We start from the raw sequence: 20,901 nt of genomic DNA on the forward strand, positions 1-20,901 counted from the left end.
TGAAAATTTAAAAAAAAAAAATCATTTTTTTATTAATTACTAGTAGAAAATTAACATGATGAACAAAATTAACATTTTGTCCCTCCTTTCATTTAAACCTTCTCCTCGAGATTAGGAACACAATTAAACTAAAAATGATATTTTAACGAAAATTATTAAACAAAACCCAAACTTAGATATGAACTTCTTTTTTTATAGAAGGTTAGTACTTTTAGGCCAATTAGCTTGTGCTAAAATACAGAAACAGAAGTATAATTTATTATGTTATATGATCTTGGGCTAAGGTTGTCCTAAGATGTTCTCTAGTTTAACAACAAAAGCAAAAATTGAAATTACAAACTAAGACCTATACACTTTTTAGTCAATTTTAGGAAAATGTCTTAACCATAAATTAAATAAGATAGGCTAACATGGAAGTTCCTCCATCACTCACTCGACCAACTCATTTTCTTATTAAGAGTTAGTCATTTTTAGGCCAATTAGTTTAAATTAAAGTTCAATCCCACTTCTTTAAGTTTTTTTTTTTTTTTTATTGTAGATTGTCTCGAGGAACAAAAGTTAGTAATTAGAAAAAAGTATTCTAATATTCAAAGTATCTTACGTTGTTTGACTTCTTTATCTTTATTTTCAAAATTTTAATAAAAAACACACTATCTCGATAACTCACTCGATCGAGAGAGATCGAATCCTTCAAAAAATGTTTTAAAATTTGAAAAGAATCTTGAGGCCAATCTCGACTCTAAAAGAACAAAATTACGAGTTTTATAGAACTGTACTACTTTTAAAATTTAAAATAAAAAAGTTTCTATTTCTCACCATTTTTCAAACACAAAACTTAGATATGAACTTTTTTTACCCTTTTTTTTGTCAATGATTAGTGCAATTGATAATAGAAAATAACTTTCTCTCTCTCTCTCTCTCTCTATATATATATATTATATTGGATTCCATTAAATTTATTTGTTGCCTCTTAATGGGAAGAATAATAAAGATGGTTACAGCTTTTACTCTGACTTTGTATAGTGTCGGTGGTGGCAGTAAATATAAATTAAAAAAAAAGTGTTTATATTATGTTATATATATATATATATATACCCAATTGGATATTTTAACTTTTAATTTGATTTCTTGACTTGAAGTAGAAGTTTGTTCATTGTTCATTTATAACATTTTAGTTTTCACTTAAATCAATGCATCTATTTTTGTATTAGGTTAGTTTGGATAAGCTTAGATATCACCACATCCCAATTATGAATACCCCAAACTTAGGTAGTTATTATTATTATTATTATTATAACCATTCATTCATTTAAGTGTGTGCAAAGCATACTTGAGCATTTTGGATTAGGGCTTCATCATTTCTCAAAACAATAAAATTAAAAAAGAAACTATAACTAACTCAATTGTTTGTTACACTTTATATTTTTTAATATATTATTCAATCATTATCACAATGAGCTAATCCCCTTTTCTAAGATTTGGTCATTGAAAACACCGTAAAATAATTGAGAGTTAGATCCAAATGTCACTGTTTTTCTCCCGTTTGAAATCTAGGAACTATTTGAAGCTTTGAATCGATTATTATAGCGTGTGAATTATAATAGTTTTTGTGCAAATTGCAAAGTAAGTTTAAGTAACATAGAGATAGTGTTTACAAAATAGTAAATAACGGAAACAATGAGTACTTATAAATAGTTTTACTGAGCCCAAGTGAAGATCATAACAATCGAGAACTTCAAGTATTATAATACATATCTCAATCATTGAGTGAACGGTAACGATCCACTCCATGTAAAACAAATAAGTGCACATAAACAAGTACATATTTAAGTAATATTTTAGGTCCATATTTGGAAAATAGTTTATTCTCAAAGAATCCAATGGTCTATATTTCCATGCAACTTGATATTGGTATTTATAGCTAACATGTGAAAATGTTTTACGGTCTACCTAGTCTTGCCAACTCACGTACTCTCCTAAATATCACACGATGCAATGTTGAAAAATTTCAACGTGTTACAATAGCATATTTAATTTGTTGAAAAAAGATAAATTTGATGGAGCTTTAAAAAGAATATTAGGGTTGATGTGAATTTATGTTGATAAATTATGAGTAACATAAAGATCATATAGTTGGTAGTGAAATTAATGTTTTGGTTATATATATATTATTAGTAAGTGAATCTGAGGGAAGGAAGATGAAGAGCAAGTGGATCTGACAAGATGCTCTAAATAATTAATGCATAACATATTCAAATAAATGTTTGGAGAGAATACCCCTTCTTTTCACAAAAACATAAATAATCTAAACAATTTAACTCTTATTATTTTAAATTGGAATTAAGTGCTTAATTTGCTTTTCTATATGTAACAAAATGTTTTATTTGACATTTAAGGGGGAAAAAAAAAGAAAGAAAGAGAAAGAGAAAGAAGAAAAAACCCTATTTGGTTTTATTTTGAATGTGTGAAATATAATATCAATGGGACAAATGTGTCAATTGCCCAACAAAAAGCATATGGGGAGATTTTGAGATATTTTAGATTAACTAAAGTTAAGATAGTGATCCAATTCTTATTGGATTTTGGGAAGATAGTAAGAAAAATAGTCGTCCTGACATATGAAATGTTCAAAAGGAAGTGATAGGGCTCTCTGAGTAATACAAAAAAGGAGTTCTGCATGTCTAGCTTTTAATTATCTCACTTGAAAACACTTTGTTGAACTATGTGTGTGAGTTATATAATGAAAATTTTCTTCGATTTGGAGTTTTTCTCCAAATTTACATAATTCTCGAGTAGTTTGTTCCTACATGATATATCAACTAATTTGTAATAGTAGATCAGATGAACCGTTATATTCTCTGTCTGATGCTCTAAGTACTTGATCATTTGGAACGAATTTGGATATAAGGTTGGAACACATTCTTAACAAATCTAATAATGTTTTCGATTTCGATTTCGATTTCGTTGCCTCTCTCTTAAATAATACAAAGGAAGGGGTAGATTGGATTGTGATGATGGAGATTGGATATTTTGGAATATGCCCTAATGCTAAACACAAATATATATATATATATATATATATATACATATATATATATATACATATACATATATATATATACATATACATATATATATATACATATACATATATATATATATATACATATACATATATATATATATATACATATATATATATATATGAGGAGAGGATCGTTTTTGGCTGCCAAAAGTAGTGGTCACAAACAAACTCTCAATTCAAAAGTACTTTTAATTTTTTTAGTTTTTTAAAAAATAAGTTAAAGCTAACATTGTTAGATTTTTAAGATTATTAAATTATTGAACATCTCAAATTTTGATTCCTTCTAAAAATTTCAGCCTCTACTCTACTTAAGAATCTGTTTAGGAAAAATTTAACTATATTTTTTTCAACTTGAGAATAACTTAATTGTTAATAAATTAATTAATAACATTTAAAGAAAAAATAACTCTACTAGTAATAAAGAATATGTACATGAAGCCAAGAATATATATATATATATATATATATATATATGTAGGGATACATAGCTTTTTCTTTAATTCTAAGATTACAAATGTTTTGTGCAAAATAATCAAATTAAAATTTTATATTGAGGATTCGATATCAATCTTACACCTTTTAGAAATAAATATTAATATATATATTATAAAGAATTGTCATAATTTTTTATTTACACAATTACATATCGATATCGATAAATAAAAATTTTGATACCAATATCTACACCAATATTATAATTTGGTTGTAGATAACAATTTCAATATACTTAAAAAAAGGAGTAAAAAATGGATAGAATTTTTTAAATAGTAGGAATCTCAAACAAATCTAACATATATCATTCACACTCATTAGCAGTTGGCATTTATACACAATAATTGGATATGTGGACATTTATTATAAAACATATTTTAAGAAATATGAGGTACAAGTTTATTCAATTCCAAATATATAATTTTGCACTCAAAATAGCTTCAATTTCAAGTTGAAGTTTATTTGTCATTTTCCACGTCTACAACATTTGTCTAATATATTCTCAAAACTTGAGACTATTAAATTCTTAAACTTTAATTTTGTGTTGGATAAGTCCCTAACATTCTTTTTTTAATCCAACTACTCTATTAATTACAAATTTTAATTATGGGATAAACTTCGTGAACTCATTTATTAACTCTCATATAATTTTTCTTTTTAGAAATTTAAACACATTCAAGTAAAAAGTTAAATTCTTAATCAAATGACTAGAGATTTACGATTTCTAAATTTCTGTTTAGATCCAAAAAAATTGTCATATTTTTAGATCTTCTTCAAAAGCTTTCTACCCATGTTCCTGCTGATCCACAATGGTGGATTCTGAATACAAAAAAGAAAATTCTTTTTTTAAAATTTTGGTTTAGTATTATATATATATATATATATATATATATATATATAAGTAAGAAGTAGATAAAATTGTGTGTGTGTGTTTGAATTTATTGGAAGTTAGAAGGGGGAAAGATAAGTAAAAAAGAAAAAAGAAAAAATATGCTGGCTGTGGGGTTCGAACCCACGCGCACTTATGTGCAGAAGATCTTAAGTCTTCCCCCTTAACCACTCGGGCAAACCAGCTCTTTGCTTCTCTAACATCAAACCTTGGTATTTATCTCAACATAACTATATGTCAATATCGTCGTGTAATTCGTAGGGATGATTGCTGATACGGAAAAATGAATATAATTGCTTCAAGAATATCGACAGTATAGAGTTAGTCCGTAGTGTTTTTAACACCCCTTTGTGCTAAGCTATTATGTATCGATTAGTTTCACTAACTGAATCTCCTTTCATTAATTCAAAACTAACTTAAAGTGTCGAAGCTATCAATAACCTAACACCACAATACTGATTTGAACGTGGAAAGAATCAATATCCTCTAGAACCATGTTTTCAATGTCAAATCACTATCGTTGAAGTAGCAATTTCCTTGATAAATAATTAAGGTTTGGTTATTCAAAAACACCTTCCACCATCGGCTCAAAATTAATTTAATACTGAATTTTCACACTTTGAGTGCAATTTTCTAATCAAAATTGATTTTGAATCAATATAAACATTTTCTTATCAAAATGGTTCTTTTCATTTTAATTCTTTAACAATGCAGCGGGCACGCATCATAAAACTATCATTAATCCACATTATATTACAATTTCATAAGATAGATGGCCATCATCAGATTGGTACAATCATTGTACGACTTTACGAAACATTTTTCACTTCCAAATTGCCTCGAGAGAAAAAAAAAATAGAGTTCCAAGATGGGGAATGCAAAGCCCATGAACAGGGGGCAATTCTACATTCATTGTTTGGAAGAATAATACTTGCGAGTACACACCATAACTAGACCAACAAACAAGCACACGTTTATCAAAATCAATTAATCTCCCTCAGGTTGAACAGTCATATTTCTCGTTCTACATTCCCAACTCTCAACAAAATTTCAACCTATCTAGAAAAAAACATATTAAACCTGTTAAAATATATGCCACTCTTCGTTTTACTTAGCCCCATGCTTAGCTTTACTGTGCGACTGAAGTGCACCATCGGAAACGAACGACCTAAAAATTTTGGGGGAACAAAATGTCAACATAAAATTGCTTCTAATTTGAGCAAATAATCAAATAAAAACAAATGTTACCTGTCACAGGATTTGCAAGAGAACTGGCCACCAGATTTTGGGGTCTCCAACTTAGCAGCAGGAGTTTTACCAGTTTTCTTGGCTGGATGGGGAGTCGCGGTATGGGCCCCCTTCTTTGAATCTGGCATCAGACAACCAACAGGTTAAGAACCACTTAGATGAAAATTGAACTCAGAAGAGAGAAAAATGATAGAGAATAGTAAACACGGTAACAAATAGTGATCATTGGTTATAATGGTTCGATCTTTAAAGTTTAAGAAGAGTAGAAATGATTGAAAAAGGGAAACCCAAGCTTTCATTGATATTTTTGAAAGGTAGTGATGTTCAAATATATAACAAAAGCTGGATGAAAAACCCTTATTTTAAACACACCCACACAAAAGTAAACCCATTATAACAAACTATTTCTAGAAGCTCTCAATGGGCTTTACATTAATGGGCCATAGAAAAATATAAAGATCATGTGTAATGACAAAGCTAATGGGCTGCCTTAACATTCGGAAACACTGTAATTGACGTCCATACATGGAATGGAATTATAACAGCCACTCCACCAACTTAAAGCTGGTGGCACAAACAACCTTAATAGAGCAAGGCTAACAACTATAATTTGATATTCTAGAGAGGTCTAAAATGGTTCGCTCATTCTTGTAAAGAATGCTTATATGCCAGGATGTTACCAGATGAAATAAATAAATGGCCACAATAAATTACCAGTCTTTTCGGGCGTAGCTAACTTCGCCTTCTTAGCGGGAAGGGGTGTCGTCTTGGTGGCAGACTCATTCAACCTCTTCTTGGCTGATTCAACCTGCAAGGACAAGAGACAATCAAAATCATGCCATCTATATTCAATTGTTCAAACAATAAAACAGAAACAAAAAGATGACAACAGTCACATTGACCCACAACCTTCTTCGGAGTCTCCTCATCACTTTCAGAGTCATCATCTTCTTCATCAGAATCGCCGCTGTCACCCTCAAGCATTTCCTACCATTTGTCACAAATGTACATGTCAGCATTCAACCATCAGATTGTCATCGTAAACTATCCTAGACTGAACTCCAGATAACGAGACCTCTCACATGATTTTATACATAAAACTATCATAATCCTGATTTATAATATTTGCCACATAATGTGGCATACAAATAAGACCAAATGGCCATGGCCTTGCAATTGAAATATGTCATGTGAATGAGAAGCCCAATAACAGAACAGCACAGAAAGACAAAAATACATCAAATCTCATGTCCTGGTCACCTCGCAAAGTTAACCGAAAAGGACAACCAGAATAAGCAATGGGACTAACATTTCTTCTTCTTTTGTTAGGAAATAATAACCAAGGAATTTTTTATTGGACTAACCATAACACAAGAATTTCACTCAAATAAAAATTAAATTCATTAAAATGCTCACCATGGAATCACTTATATTTGGTTGGTATGGAATAGTTCTTAATGAATACCATAAAATAGAGAATCTTTCTTATACTACCTCATCAGATTCGTCATCAGAATCTTCATCATCATCAGATTCATCATCCTCAGAAACGTCGTCCTCATCCTTGCTTGGTTTCAAAGGCTTCTTCAGAGAAGCTTTTTTTGCATTATTACTTTCAACCAAACCAGGTTTCACATCCTTCGAGCTTGGTTTTCCTGAAAGTATATTATGACAAAATAAATGCACAAAGCACAATACAGTCAAAAATACTAATATTGTCATAGCAGGATGCCTTTACCATTCTGAGCAGAGGCCAAGGGAAGTTCTTCATCATCTGAGCCAGCATCAGAATCTGAAAAGAAATAACAAACACTGAGTCAATTGCCTAGTCAAACTAATAAAAGAAGCCAGAGTCAATACGAAGAAAATAGATCTGATGTTTGTTTAAAAAAAAAAGCATTCGACCTACCAATATAACCATCGGTGGCAAGGAGAAACAAAGAGCAGGTCAAGGAAACCAATGTAACTTGCAAACTACTGAAAATAGAGAAATACTACAAGCCACTGTATAAAACATCAATGTTTTTATAAATGACTGCCAATACTTGATCATACTGATACCAACTTAGATAATTATCGATACTTATTAATACATGATCATACTAACTTAGAATACGATTTAGTCTTTTAAATGCCTCATCTCTCAAGGCCATCTTTAGATTTTTAAAACATTGTATAATACAGTTATAAAATTTCTTACTAAGATAATTGATTTAAATATGCATTGACTAAGATTATTAATCAGCTATAAGAAAACAATTCCAAAATAATAATGAAATATTTCAAATTTTAGGGTTTGCCACGCAATAAAAAGTAATAACTAATGTTAACATATCAAAAAATGCTAAAGCTTCCTATTATCGTCTCGAGGGTAAATACAAATTATCAAATTTCAAAGGAAGGATATTGTTCATGATCATCCCCGTAAGCCTGGTATCCGGCACAGTACACACTTCCACTCTTCCCATTGTGAGAGAGCTCAAATTCCTTCTCAAACACAAGATCAAATGATAGCTGAGGAAACTTCTCTGCAGAGAGAATTCCCAGAACAAGCTTTTGGTCACCAATTTTCAAAAATATAGTCACGTTTTCACTTGCTTTGTCCTTCTTTATTTCACCTAGCGTTGCCTGTATAAAATCATTTCATCAAATCTAGTCCATGGGAAAAGTTAACTAAACCAGGAATCCACGGTTAAGCTGAGAAAACATACAAACACACATTATCATTATAACAAGAAACATACCTGTGATAGATGAATCAATTTCTCATTTCCAGGTTTCACAATAAGTGACTGACCAGCCTTGACTTCGACACCTGCAACCACAAAACCATAATATTTTAGTTCATTAGCCACGAACTAAACAACCCCTGTCGACATTTCACAATCCAAATATTACGAGGCAAACATCATTTCTGGACTACAGCCATCTCCAACGGAAAGGTATGAGAAGAAGGGAGTGAAAGAAGGAGAAACCCAAGTATGACATACGATACAGATTATATAACTCACATATAATACAATGAGAACAGGATAAACAAAGGTCAGAAAGAATGGGGGAAAACGTAAAGCATGTATGAACCTTACTAGCTCTACTTGGTTGAACTAAAAAGAGAAAGAAGGAAAAGTAGCTTACCCCAAAACTCCATTGTTGAGCAGGAAGAAGAGACGCTAGGTTTTCAGAAAAGCCTCGTAAGAAAATGAAATGTGAGAAAACGATGATGAATATGTTTAAAGAACATTATAAAGGAAATTGCCGCCAGCTTTTTGAAGGCTTAGGGTTTCAAATAATCGGGCGGCTGTGAGTTTGGGCCAGGGCTATATTTCGTGTAGGAATTAGATTTTGGGCTTCTATTTTAGGCCCAATCAGTTGCCCATTAGTTTCGGCCCATGCAAGGGTTTTTTAAAAAAGAAAAAGAAGGATAAAATAAATATACAAATAGATAAATTATAGTTTAACCAATAATGAGAAGATTTCTAATATTGGAACTTTGCTCAGTTTTTCAAGCCCATCCATTTCGTAACATAGACGTATGTTTCAACCCTAATTGTATTTAGAAAGAACAGAGAGGGAGACATAGTTATCTTTATATGTGGATTTGGAATAAAAAACATTACTTATAAATTTACGTTTAGTCAGGTTGCTTAATTAAGAGTTAACACAATACATAATTTAAATTAACAATTGAACATAATACCGAAGTAGACACACAAAATTTTGAAAAAAATAAAAACTCAACTTGCAGTGTCTATTTTAGGAAAAGAATCCGCATGTAACAATAACGTCTACATTTGGTTCAAATTTCCAAGCCTGCTTTTACTTGGAAATAGAATCACAAAACAACCTCCATATATTTTTCAAATTACATTTTCTTACAAACATTATTTCAATTCCATAACAATTTGTAGATCACCCTTTAGGTACAAAGATAAGATAAAAATACTTGTCATATCAACAATTCTAATTTAGAAGATGAGAAAATTTGAAGGACAAAATTTTCAGCTTCCATTCCATTTGAAAGAAAAAGAAAAGACACAAAAATATAAGTGTTCCAAAATTTATATTGAAGTTCTAAAACAGATGCCAACCAGATAAGTAATTTCTAAGGGGGGAAATTGAATGAACTAAAGACATTAATTGGACCCAAAAGATACATAAAATTAAACCAAATTCTCTTCCTCAATGTGAACAAACAATTGCGCTCTCGTTCTACAATCAAAACACTCAAACAATTGCGCTCTCGTTCTTGGCCAAGATCGTAACCTATCTAGAGAGTATAACATATTGGAGATGCAAAATAATATGTAATCATTCGGCACTTCTCTCATTTCATTTAGCACCGTGCTTAGCTTTACTGTGTGACTGAAGGGCTCCATCAGAACCAAATGACCTAAAAAAACAACATAGGAAAGGAAATCAGCAACCTCGGACCCCTTGGACACCCTTTCATTTCATTCCACTGACCAAGGTTTGAAGGGTTTACTACTCTGTCCAGCTTTTGAAAATAAACCATTTTGAAAAAGGTTTGAAGGGTTTAGCAACAGTAAAAATAAAAGCTTTTGAGAAACTTTCAAATTTCATTTTTAAGCATTTTTTATCAAAACAAAGAAAAAATAAACAAATATGATTATAAAAAACTTTTTTTTTCTGGTCCATCCAAACGATGTATACCTATCGCAAGTTGCGCAAGAAAACTGGCCTCCGGATTTAGGGGTCTCTGCTTTGCCAGGAGATTTTGCAGGTTTCTTGGCAGGATGGGGAGTGGCCGTATGGCCTCCCTTCTTCGAGTCTGACACAATAAACAACTAACAAAGTTAAGCACTAATTCAAGTCAAGTTTTGGAAGCTAAAACTGTCCATAACAAGGCAAGCATAGTGTTGTTTCTCGATAAAGAAGAAGAAAAGTTGGCTATATAAGACAGTTCTAGACGGCTCCGGATACGGGTAAATACATTCAGCATTAATAAATAACATAAATAAGGCCTAAATACTATTTGAGACCAGCATCTTCAGCCTTGGTTGATTTTTATCCTTATACTTTAGTTAAAATACCCTATATACTTTTAACTTTTGTTCATTTTGTTTGCTAGATGAAAATAAGTGACAAAGAAACGTTAATATACTAAAAGTAAAATGCTGAGCAACCATCAATGAAATAATGCTTATTAGTGTTAGCATGAAATAAAGATGGATCAAGGAAATCACCTGTTTTCTCAGCCGAAGCTAACTTTGCCTTCTTAGAAACAGGGGTTTTGGAGGCAGACTCGTTTGACCTCTTCTTGGAGGATTCATTAACCTGCAAAAGAAGACGCGTTGATAAAAATAATGCAAGAAGAAAACAAATATAGAAGAATAAATATAGATTTTTCAAAATTTTAAATTAACAGCTAAATACAGAAATTAAATTAGGATCAAAACAGACCTTTTTCGGTGTCTCCTCCTCACTGTCAGTACCCTCATCTTCATCGTCAGAGTCACTGTCCCCCTCAAGCATTTCCTGCATATAATCAATAGCACACTTAAAAATAAACTATATAATTTTGTCATGTCAAATGCCTCAGCAACTTATCAAAACGGATTCACCAATATGTTATGGGATATTGCAGAATAATTGAAAGCCTAAATGGGACACCATGACAAAGATGTCTTTCCTAGACCCTAACAGCTACCTTAACAATTAAAATTTTGAGTCCCGTCAAAAAGTAAGGGGGTCTAGATTGACTTTCTTAGTGTTTAAGAAAACTTGTTGCATTTATAAACGCTGATTTCAACACTAAGAAAGCCAATTGAGAAGATCTAAAACTGTCGCTTGATTACAAGAACAATTATGTTTAGAGCTTCTATTTGCCCATAACCTTTTTTGAAAAGCACACCAAGGGGAAATTTTCATAAAGGAAACACAAATCATTTTTTATTCACAAACTTTTAGATTATATGAACATGAAATAAGCTTCAAAAGCCAGCTTTTGACAAAATTGGGATACAGTAAGAGGGGGTCAATGAGAATATAAGTTCCCATCCTAATGGCTTCACACAAAAAAGGAAGGGTGGTTAAGGAAACATGGGCAGCTCGCTTCTTAAAGCAAGGCACCACAGAAGAGAAAGAATCACCTCATCAGACTCATCGGAATCGGAACCCTCATCAGAGGAGTCATCATCTTCGGAGTCATCATCTTCTTCCTTGCTCGGCTCAATAGACTTAGCATCTGCTTTCTTTGAAGATTCCGGTTTCAGACCAAAAATTTTTCCACCAATTGACTTCTCCTTGTCGCTAGGTTTTCCTGAAAGTAAATTTTAACTAGAGATGATAAGCACAGTGCCAATAATATTTCATCCCACCGAAACACTGTTATATTTATCAACATAATCAAATGCATTTACCATTCTCAGCGGATAGCAATCCAAGTTCCTCATCCTCTGAGCCAAAATCAGAATCTGAGATGAGATAAAACATACTCAGCTAATCAATTTCAGAACTCGAACAAGAGTGCAAAAGAAGCTAAATTTATGAATGTTTAAAAACATACCAGAATACTCTTCCGTGGAAAACAGAAGACAAGGGACAAAAGTTAAGGAAAACAATGGATATTAAGTGTGAAAAACCAATTACATAATTAGAAAGCTTACTAACTGATTGCTTAATCATAAAACCATACAAGACATGATAAACACATATTTTCAAATTGAAAAGGATATTGTCCTTGGTCCTCCATGGGAGCCCGGTATCCCAAACAGTAAATACTTCCACCCTTTCCATTGTGAGAGAGCTCAAATTCCTTCTCAAACACGAGATCAAATGATATCTGAGGGAACTTGTCGGCAGAGAGAACTCCCAGAACAAGCTTCTGGTCATCAATTTTCAAAAAAATAGTCACGGGTTCATTTGCTTTGTCCTTCTTCAAATCACCTAGAGTCGCCTGCATAAAAGCATCTCGGCGTTCATTAATCATTCCAAACAAGGAGAATCGGCGATTCAAATGGAAAGAGGGCTATAAATAACTAAAATACCTGTGATAGATGCACATAGTTCATGTCTCCAGGCTGCACAGAGAGTGCTTGACCAGGCTTAACTTCAACACCTAAAATCCCAAAAACCATTATGAACTTTTACATACCCTCAAGTATTAATCACACATTAAATATTGAAACATCGCTCAAAAACCATAGAAGTATATGCATCTGCTTCCGACTTAGCCTAGTATAAGTACTTCCAAAAGGAGCAAACAAATTTATCAGGAACGTGCTAAAGCTTTCCATAAACAAAAACAACAACTGATGAAGAAAACAGATTGCACAAACAAAAGCATAGATGGAATATGTAAACAGAAACTTACCCCAAAACTCCATTGATAGCGAAGGAAGAAAAGTTTAGGGTTTTAGAAATATTTAGGAGAAAGAATGAAGGATTGAACTGTTTAGGACACAATATAGAGAGAGAAGCAAAAAACGAAGTTTGAAGCAATTTATAAGGGAATTGCCGCCAGCTTCTTTCAGTCCTTAGGGTTTCAAATCGAGTAACAAATTTTGTTCTCGGATTTTACATTGGGCTTTAATTAATAATGTATTTTCTATTGGGCTGGGCTTCTCGAATTTGGTTATACATTTACTCGGCCCATTAAGTCTGTTGCTACACATATTTCTTCATTTGTTTTTATTTTTTCCCTCTTAATTTTTCATAATTATATGTTCAATTTAATTTTAAATTTTAAATTTTCATAGTATTTGATTTTCAAATTTAGATATAACCTTAAATTTACTTTTCCATTTAACCATATTTATTTTATATTTTATATTTACCTGTTTAATTTAATTTTAAATTTTAATTTACATATTAATTTGAATTTACAATGAAAAATTTATATTATTTTAAATCTAAATCTATCCTTTTTAGTATCATCGAAATTAGTTAGAATTTTAATTATATAAATTTATTTTACTAATACAATCCCCCAACATTTACATAATAATATAATCGGAAAAAAGGTTCGATTAGCCTCCTAGACCACTAACAAAACTGCATTATGTATTCACCCTAACTAATTAAAGTAAGATAAAGGTAATTGTTACAATAATAATGGATAAGAATATAATAAAATAGAAGGGTTGGAAAATATCTAACAAAAGTTGAAAGTGACTTTCAAATTTGTTTATCCACATTCAATAGGTAACAAAGATATTTTAATTCACACAAAGAGTTCAAATTAACAACTAAGAAATTTTTAATATCTAATCTTAATGTTATATGAGAAGCATCTAAGTGATTAGAAATATCTTATTTCTTTTCAAGTCTAATCAAAATAAGCTGTCAATAGGTAAAATGCTTAATTAAGGGTACCTTACTAAACATAGAATATCTACCCTCAAAGTTAGGGGTCCAAACACCACTAAAATAACATAAATTATAATAAATATAAAATCCCTTTTTTATTAACTTTGCTAGTAGATGATACATGGGAAAAAATAACTAATGGCAGGCACATAATCAATTAATTACAAAAAATTACTGTAAATGATTTTTTTTTTAAAATATCTATAAAACGCAACAAAATGTCATATTTTATTGATGATCAATGCAATAAAACTCTATCAAAATCTAGTGTCTATCCGTTTTGAAATTTTACTATATTTTAAAAATACAAAAAAAAAAACTCGTAGATATTCTAAAATTAATTATCAAAATCTTTAGATTAATTTCTCACTTATGCATTTAAATTTTCAAAAATTGTTGTTTTCAATCCTAACAAAATTTATCTAAAATATTTAGAAATATAGATATTAATAAACTATTATTACTTATAAATTTTATTATATTTATAAATATTTGTAATAATTCTATCGTTTAAATACAAATGCTCTTTTAAAAATACAGCAAAGCATATTCCAATACTTATGAATACTATTGTCGAGAAAAAATAAAATAAAATAAACTATCTTCTAATTATTATTAACCGCTATTATTTTAATATAAAATAAAGTTGAAATGGGTTCAAAATATATTTCAACAAATGACAAACTTTTTGGCCTATCCAGTATTAAGTTGTATGAAATTTGTGTACAATAGAAATAAACAAATTTTGCTTACAAAGTACATATGCACATGGAAGTTTTCTTTAAAATACTGCTAACAAAGATGCCTCTCATCCAACTCGATCACTTTCCTTTTTTTTTATTATTATTATTATTTTGTTTTTTAACAATAATATATATAATATACATTGTTCATCTTATTATTGTGTATTTAAAGTCTGAAAAACATTATAGAATTAAATAAGACTGTCACTTTGGAAATGACATGTGTATTATGCACCACACATAAATTAAACTTATGTGAATGCCAATGCCAAAACAAATACCACTGTATATGATGTTTCTATTATAATACTATACATAAAAGTTAGTAAACATGCTACAACAACAATGTGTTAGTTCTTAGGATTAGGCATTCCAATAGGCACGATAAACAAAGAAAAATTGAGCCAATGCACTATTAAACTAAAAGTAATCGATGAAAGATAAAAAGTTCGATCGGTGTCCATTTAAAAATATCCGAAAACGACAACATTGTAAAATAATTCAAAATCGACATAGTTAATTTTGTAGCGATTTTATCGAAAATCAACTTTAACCCATCGAATGCATGCAAAATTTGGTAGTGTGGGTATTGCATCTAAGTAGAGTACTAAATACCAATGATTCAATAGATTTGTAAAGTCAATTTAAATTCAAATAAAAGTGGGGCCATAGTGTCCGGCATGTCTATGTGCCTATGCTGTGACCACCCATTTAATATTTCACCATTAGATTTTTTTTCCCCTTTTTCTATCCCAATCTATTTCTTTCACCCTATGCTCAAAAAACACAATTATATATTTTTTTCACCAATTTATCTATTCATATTCCAGCACCAATAAACGACATATTAGAATCACATACATCTTCCATACTATAATTTAATACTTTATTGATACCTTAAAATTAGAAATGTTACCATTATTTCATGATTGTATAAGAAATGGAAGAGAACAAATATCAATTTATATTTACAAATAACATAAGAAATTTTAGATATTTTAATTAATAAAATTATAAGGATACAAATTGACGTGCCTTATAAGACTTAGGGGTATGCAATAGAAAAGAAAGAGTTGGTGGAGACATCGAACTTCACAATAACTGTGTTCTTCACAAACGTATCTCTTTCCATATCAAAACCGAACCGTCAGTTTCCTTTCCACCACACTTTATTTTCACGAAGTTTCTTCATCCTTCACGGAATCTCAGGATTTTTTTTTTCCTGCCGTGACTCTGTTCATCGAATCGGGAAATTTCATAATATGAGAAAATGATCTATGAATTCAACAAAAAAATTTCACATAATTTCTATTCGACCAACCGGAAATCTCACAAAAACTATATTATATATATACATATTGAAAATTTCCCCTGTGTCGATCCAGAGCAAGCAGACGAAGAACAGAATTCCAGAAATGATCTTCGGTTTCCCTTTGCTCGATCGAAATTCTGATATCTCAAATTGGCTTTAAGAAGTTCTTAGAATTGAAGATAATAAGAAAAGTTATATGGCTTTGAGAATTTGAAGATGAGTTTTCACAGTGGCGGATTGAATATGTATGTATGAATAGATTCGGTTTATGGCGGTTTCTAAATCCGGAAATCGATGAATTTGAACCAACTGAAACTGCTGGAATTACTCTTCGCGCTTTCTTTAGCTTCTTTCGAGCACGAAGAAGATGAAGGAGAAGCAATTAAATCGTTGTTATCGTCTGACTTTCTAGGACACAGAAAGAAGTTTCTGGATCCCAACGCGATCAGCTTCTCTTCCTTGTTTAAACCTGAGATTCAAATCGTTATCTCGTTAGAATCGCCCGCGAAATTCACAAAGGATCGATAACTCATTCAAAATCGAAAGCAGTTACGAGAATTTTTTTGGTAATCGATTGTTGCTTACTTTCTAAGCTGAATTGCGAGTAATGAAGACCAAAAGCGGAAGGATCTGCAGTAGGCAAAATCGGCCGGCGGCCTTCTTTCAAGTATTGACGAACGGTCGCCGATACAAGATCAGCCACGGTCATTTCCGGCGACATCAACACCTGTACTGGACCTAGACTTCCCTGAATCGTCACGTTGAGGAGTAATTTCGTCATCTTCGGTCGTCCATCCAGCGACGGCGCCGACGCCGGTAAACCTAGATTCTTGAAGGACAACAATTCCGGATCCGTCTTCGGCCTCCGGAGCGTCGTCGCCGTCTTGGTCGGACTCTCTCCGTGGAATGACGACGACTTCTCCGCAAGTTTCCCCTTCCTGTGAGACCTAGGGTTCGGCATCGTTCCTAAATATGAATCAAAGAGTAAATGAGGTACTCTATGGTACTCCTCTCTTGTTATACCTCAGTCGCCGGTCGAAGCGGAGATCGAGAGCTTCGGAGTTGTTATAACTCCCAGACTTTCCGTCGCGGGACGGACGGCGGTTGGTACCCAGTTTAACGGCGGCGAATAGCGTAGGAGAGAAACGACGATAGGTAGAACCGTTTTGCGGTTTGATGGATGATGCAGCGAGGAAAATGGGGAAAATTTATAGTAAGCGAAGAGGCGATGACGTGGACAAGTTAAACAGGAAACGGAGGAGAATATTCTCGTGAAGGGGACGGGCTATAGCCGGTTACTCGAGAAGGTTGGACTGTTTTTGGTTTTGGAATTCAAAGTTGGGCGGCTTGTCTTCTCTAGTTAGTAACCGGATATGGACAACCGGTTATTGCCCGTAGACAATTTGCTTGATTGCCTCTCCCTCCCCGTTTCCTTTTACTTTCTTTATTATCGCTTTTTTTTTTTTTTTTTTTCTTTTAGTAATAACGATTATTATTATTTTATAAAAACTCTTTTCCTTTTCGTTTTGTTTACGCACACACTTCTTCACTAGCGTGTGAACTATTCGGTAATGGCCTAATCGGTGTCACACGGATTTTTCCGTCTTTAATAATGATAACAATCATTCTAATTTATTTTTAATAAATCTTAATTAGTTTACTATGAATCTTTTATATATATATATATATATATATATATAAAATTATAATATTTTTTACCAACATTGTTGAAGGTAAGAAAGTGTGCATCCCAAAGAAGAAATATCAACGTCTTAATTAGGATTTAAATGTTTAAAAATATATTTCACACACTTTCTAACACAGAAGTTATTATGATCTAATTAATTTTGGTTTCAAGAGTAATTTTTAAATAATTAAATTAAAAGTTATTAGAATTATATAAATTAAATTGGGACAACGAAAATGAAATATGTGATTTTATCCCTTGGGACAATGATATATTTTAAACAAAGATGTTTTGTTTTCAAGATAATTATAAGTGGATTTATCTTTTCGAATTAAAAAATAAAAAATAAAATAATTCCACCTGAGTTTTATTATCTTCTCGAAATAAAATGAAAAGAAAATAATAAAAAAAAAACATTTGGATTTATATCAATTGACTGTTTTCAGTTTATGATTGTATCAATCAATTGTAACTTTTTATAGTTGATATTGTGTTTAATTTTTGTTTATCTTTGTTTCGTAACGATTACAAGATCCATCTCAAAATCTAAAATTTTAATAACCCATTTAATTGAAGAGCAAATGATGTTCAATATAATTATTTTTGAAGAAGTGAGATCTACTAAATTTATCTTTATCGTTATCGTTAAAACAAATACTTTGTAACTGTATGAGAATTTTGCGAATGAGATAAAATGTTATGGTTAAACGATAATGGTAAAGATAAAATGTGATGTGACAACGGTTTGTCGAAAACAGTATATAAGGTATACTCAATAAAACTTATCGGTAAACCAGATACAATGATGACAACTAGGGTTGCTATTTCCGCTATATATAATTTCAAGACTACAATAGATCTATTATAAAATCATTTATTTACAACAGAATGGTATACGAAGTCAACAAGTCACATTGAATTAAAAAAATATATATATAGGATTATTTGTGCATGGCTACACAAACTGTTGATAATAGTTATTCTATATTTGGACCGAGGAGAATTATTGTAAGGGATTTATTGAAACAATTTAATTCGAAATATGGTAAAGTGGCTCCTAAGTGGGGGAACTATACACCTTTATAGGTGTAGCGATGAGTCTATTTGCAATATTCCTATTTTTTTTTTTTTGAGATTTATAATTCTTCCATTTTAGATTTAATTCACAAAAACCCCTAATCAACAACTTTTTAAAAACAATCATATTACATTTGTGATTTAAATCCATTACGATTGATCTACAGTGGAGTCCCGTTACAATTACACCAATTCTCATTATGAATCAATAAACGCAACTTCATTTTACGATTTTAAAGTAGTATGATGTATTTAAAGAAAACGTATAAGAATGATCTCGCAAGGAAAAAAAATACAAGAGATAAATATAATTATTAGTATTTGAAAAGTGCAAAAACGATATTCAAATTTAGGGTATGTATAGAAAAAATAAAACGAATGGATGAGAACAAAACACCAATAAATAGGACCATAGAGTGGATCGATCACAAATTGTAAGTTGGGACCTCATATAGTCGACAATAATAGATTGCATGTGTTGGAGAGTATTGCTAGTTGATAGTTTTTGTTTCTGTTTCTTTTGTTCTACAACTACTTTTGTTATTAGTTAACAAACCGTTATTTAGTATCGAGCGAACAAAACTCAAATAAAATTAAAAAAATATTACTAGAACAAGTGTTTAGATATAATATTTTATAATTAATTAAGAAGTGTAATTTAAAAATTGAATTTAATAGTAATGAAAAAAAAGTGAACTTAAATTATTATAATCTGTTCGATCCCTTTAAATGTTAACAACAATATTAAAAATTACGAGGTTAGAAGGATAAATCTTGAAACTTAGATATTAAATTAAAAGTCTAAAATGACGAGGTTAGAAGGATAAATCTTGAAATTTAGATATTAAATTAAAAAAATGATTAGCCGTGACATCTTGAAAGTTAAAAATTAAATAATAATAATAAATGACAAATAAAAAAAAACACATATAAAATATATTGGTAATTGCAATTACATCCTTAAACTTTAAATAATGACAATTTAATCCTTAAAATTCTAAATCTATTAAAATTAGACTAAAATTGAATCCACAAACGATAAAATAAAATAAAAAATCCTCAGACTTAAAATCTAAAATTTAAATAAGTTTGAGAGTTGAATTTATTGGGTGATGGAGTGTTTTTTCTCTTCTTTTTTTTTTTTTTGGAAAATTATTATTTGGTTAATTAGCGAAGATAATGAAATTAAAAAGCAAAAATAAATTATATAAAAAGAAAGAAAGAAAAGAAAAAGAGAAAAAACAATTTGGGGGGGGGGGGCTGTGTTTGGACAATTGGTCACGTGAGTCACGTGCAACGCCATTCCCCTTGTAGTTGAAGAGTGTGCAAATAATTGGCTCCCAATGTCTCCCCTATCTGATTTTGGATGCCAACAATGAGATTTTTAGCCAATCACTTTTTAGATAGAATTTTCTATTTTTACTCAATCACTGATTTTTCTTTCTTTTTTCTTTTTTCTGAAAAAATCTTCAACTCTTTATATATATTAATGATTCTCAATTAATTTGATGTTATTATCCAAAATATTGACTTATTTTCACCAAATAGTCTTTTACTTCATAAACTTTTTCGAAAAACATTCCTTAGTAAAAGCATTTAGAAGACCCCTTTCTAGGTTTGGACAGTGCTTTTGATTTTAATATAATGATAAATTGTTTAATTTAATTATCATCATTACACATACTTGCAAAATATCTAATTTAATCATATTATTTTCACGTAAATTATAGATTCTTATAGGGTGAACATCACATTGTAATTAATATTTATTTTATATCAAATTAATTATTAATAAATATTTATAAACGTGTTAATTTAAGACATTTTCAATCTAAAAAATATTGTTATAAAATAAACAAAGTAACATAAAAAAATTATAAATTTATATATTTATAATTTCATGCATCTAAAATTTTGGTTATTTATGTTTGTTAGTTTATTTTTTTTTTCATAATAACAACGTGCCCCATTAGGCCATTATATATTGTTGCTTTCGACTTTGTTTTCGAGAACAAACCATTTATTTTGAGAAAATGTGGT

General features: G+C 30.7%; 3 protein-coding genes and 1 non-coding gene across 4 annotated transcripts; all 4 read right to left on the reverse strand.

The window, feature by feature from the left end:
* Positions 1-4,568: 4,568 nt before the first annotated feature.
* On the reverse strand, positions 4,569-4,651 carry TRNAL-UAA (transfer RNA leucine (anticodon UAA)). The gene has a single exon. It is a non-coding gene; the product is annotated as a tRNA-Leu (tRNA).
* Positions 4,652-5,342: 691 nt separating this feature from the next.
* LOC103497976 (histone deacetylase HDT1-like) lies at positions 5,343-9,009 on the reverse strand. The gene is made up of 10 exons (XM_008460407.3): positions 8,850-9,009; positions 8,459-8,529; positions 8,122-8,342; positions 7,624-7,637; positions 7,453-7,506; positions 7,209-7,369; positions 6,624-6,701; positions 6,429-6,522; positions 5,715-5,835; positions 5,343-5,634 (listed from the first exon to the last, which is right to left on the reverse strand). Exons 1-10 carry the CDS (start codon positions 8,860-8,862, stop codon positions 5,574-5,576), a joined length of 888 nt encoding a protein of 295 aa, XP_008458629.2. The 5' UTR covers positions 8,863-9,009; the 3' UTR covers positions 5,343-5,573.
* An 842-nt stretch (positions 9,010-9,851) lies between these two features.
* LOC103497974 (histone deacetylase HDT1-like) lies at positions 9,852-13,213 on the reverse strand. The gene is made up of 10 exons (XM_008460402.3): positions 13,048-13,213; positions 12,722-12,792; positions 12,410-12,630; positions 12,241-12,254; positions 12,095-12,148; positions 11,825-11,994; positions 11,136-11,210; positions 10,919-11,009; positions 10,386-10,503; positions 9,852-10,104 (listed from the first exon to the last, which is right to left on the reverse strand). Exons 1-10 carry the CDS (start codon positions 13,058-13,060, stop codon positions 10,044-10,046), a joined length of 888 nt encoding a protein of 295 aa, XP_008458624.2. The 5' UTR covers positions 13,061-13,213; the 3' UTR covers positions 9,852-10,043.
* A 2,552-nt stretch (positions 13,214-15,765) lies between these two features.
* On the reverse strand, positions 15,766-17,565 carry LOC103497975 (uncharacterized protein At4g22758). The gene is made up of 2 exons (XM_008460406.3): positions 16,683-17,565; positions 15,766-16,566 (listed from the first exon to the last, which is right to left on the reverse strand). The coding sequence occupies exons 1-2, from the start codon at positions 17,056-17,058 to the stop codon at positions 16,376-16,378; spliced, it is 567 nt and encodes a 188-aa protein (XP_008458628.2). The 5' UTR covers positions 17,059-17,565; the 3' UTR covers positions 15,766-16,375.
* Positions 17,566-20,901: the final 3,336 nt, after the last annotated feature.

This window comes from Cucumis melo, chromosome 11 (genome assembly GCF_025177605.1).
Source record: "Cucumis melo cultivar AY chromosome 11, USDA_Cmelo_AY_1.0, whole genome shotgun sequence".
Lineage (NCBI taxonomy): Eukaryota > Viridiplantae > Streptophyta > Magnoliopsida > Cucurbitales > Cucurbitaceae > Cucumis > Cucumis melo.

Excerpts from the sequence above, each read along its gene's own strand:
- LOC103497975 (XM_008460406.3), bottom strand. The coding sequence starts at position 17,058 with ATGCCGAACCCTAGGTCTCACAGGAAGGGGAAACTTGCGGAGAAGTCG. Across the intron at positions 16,567-16,682 it reads CTCGCAATTCAGCTTAGAAA|GTTTAAACAAGGAAGAGAAG; the intron begins GTAAGCAACAAT and ends TTTGAATCTCAG.
- LOC103497974 (XM_008460402.3), bottom strand. Across the intron at positions 12,631-12,721 it reads ACTATGTGCATCTATCACAG|GCGACTCTAGGTGATTTGAA; the intron begins GTATTTTAGTTA and ends GCTTTTATGCAG. Across the intron at positions 10,504-10,918 it reads AGCTTCGGCTGAGAAAACAG|ACTCGAAGAAGGGAGGCCAT; the intron begins GTGATTTCCTTG and ends TTATTGTGTCAG.
- LOC103497976 (XM_008460407.3), bottom strand. Across the intron at positions 7,370-7,452 it reads CTTGGCCTCTGCTCAGAATG|GAAAACCAAGCTCGAAGGAT; the intron begins GTAAAGGCATCC and ends ATATACTTTCAG. Across the intron at positions 6,702-7,208 it reads CTGATGACGAATCTGATGAG|GAAATGCTTGAGGGTGACAG; the intron begins GTAGTATAAGAA and ends GACAAATGGTAG.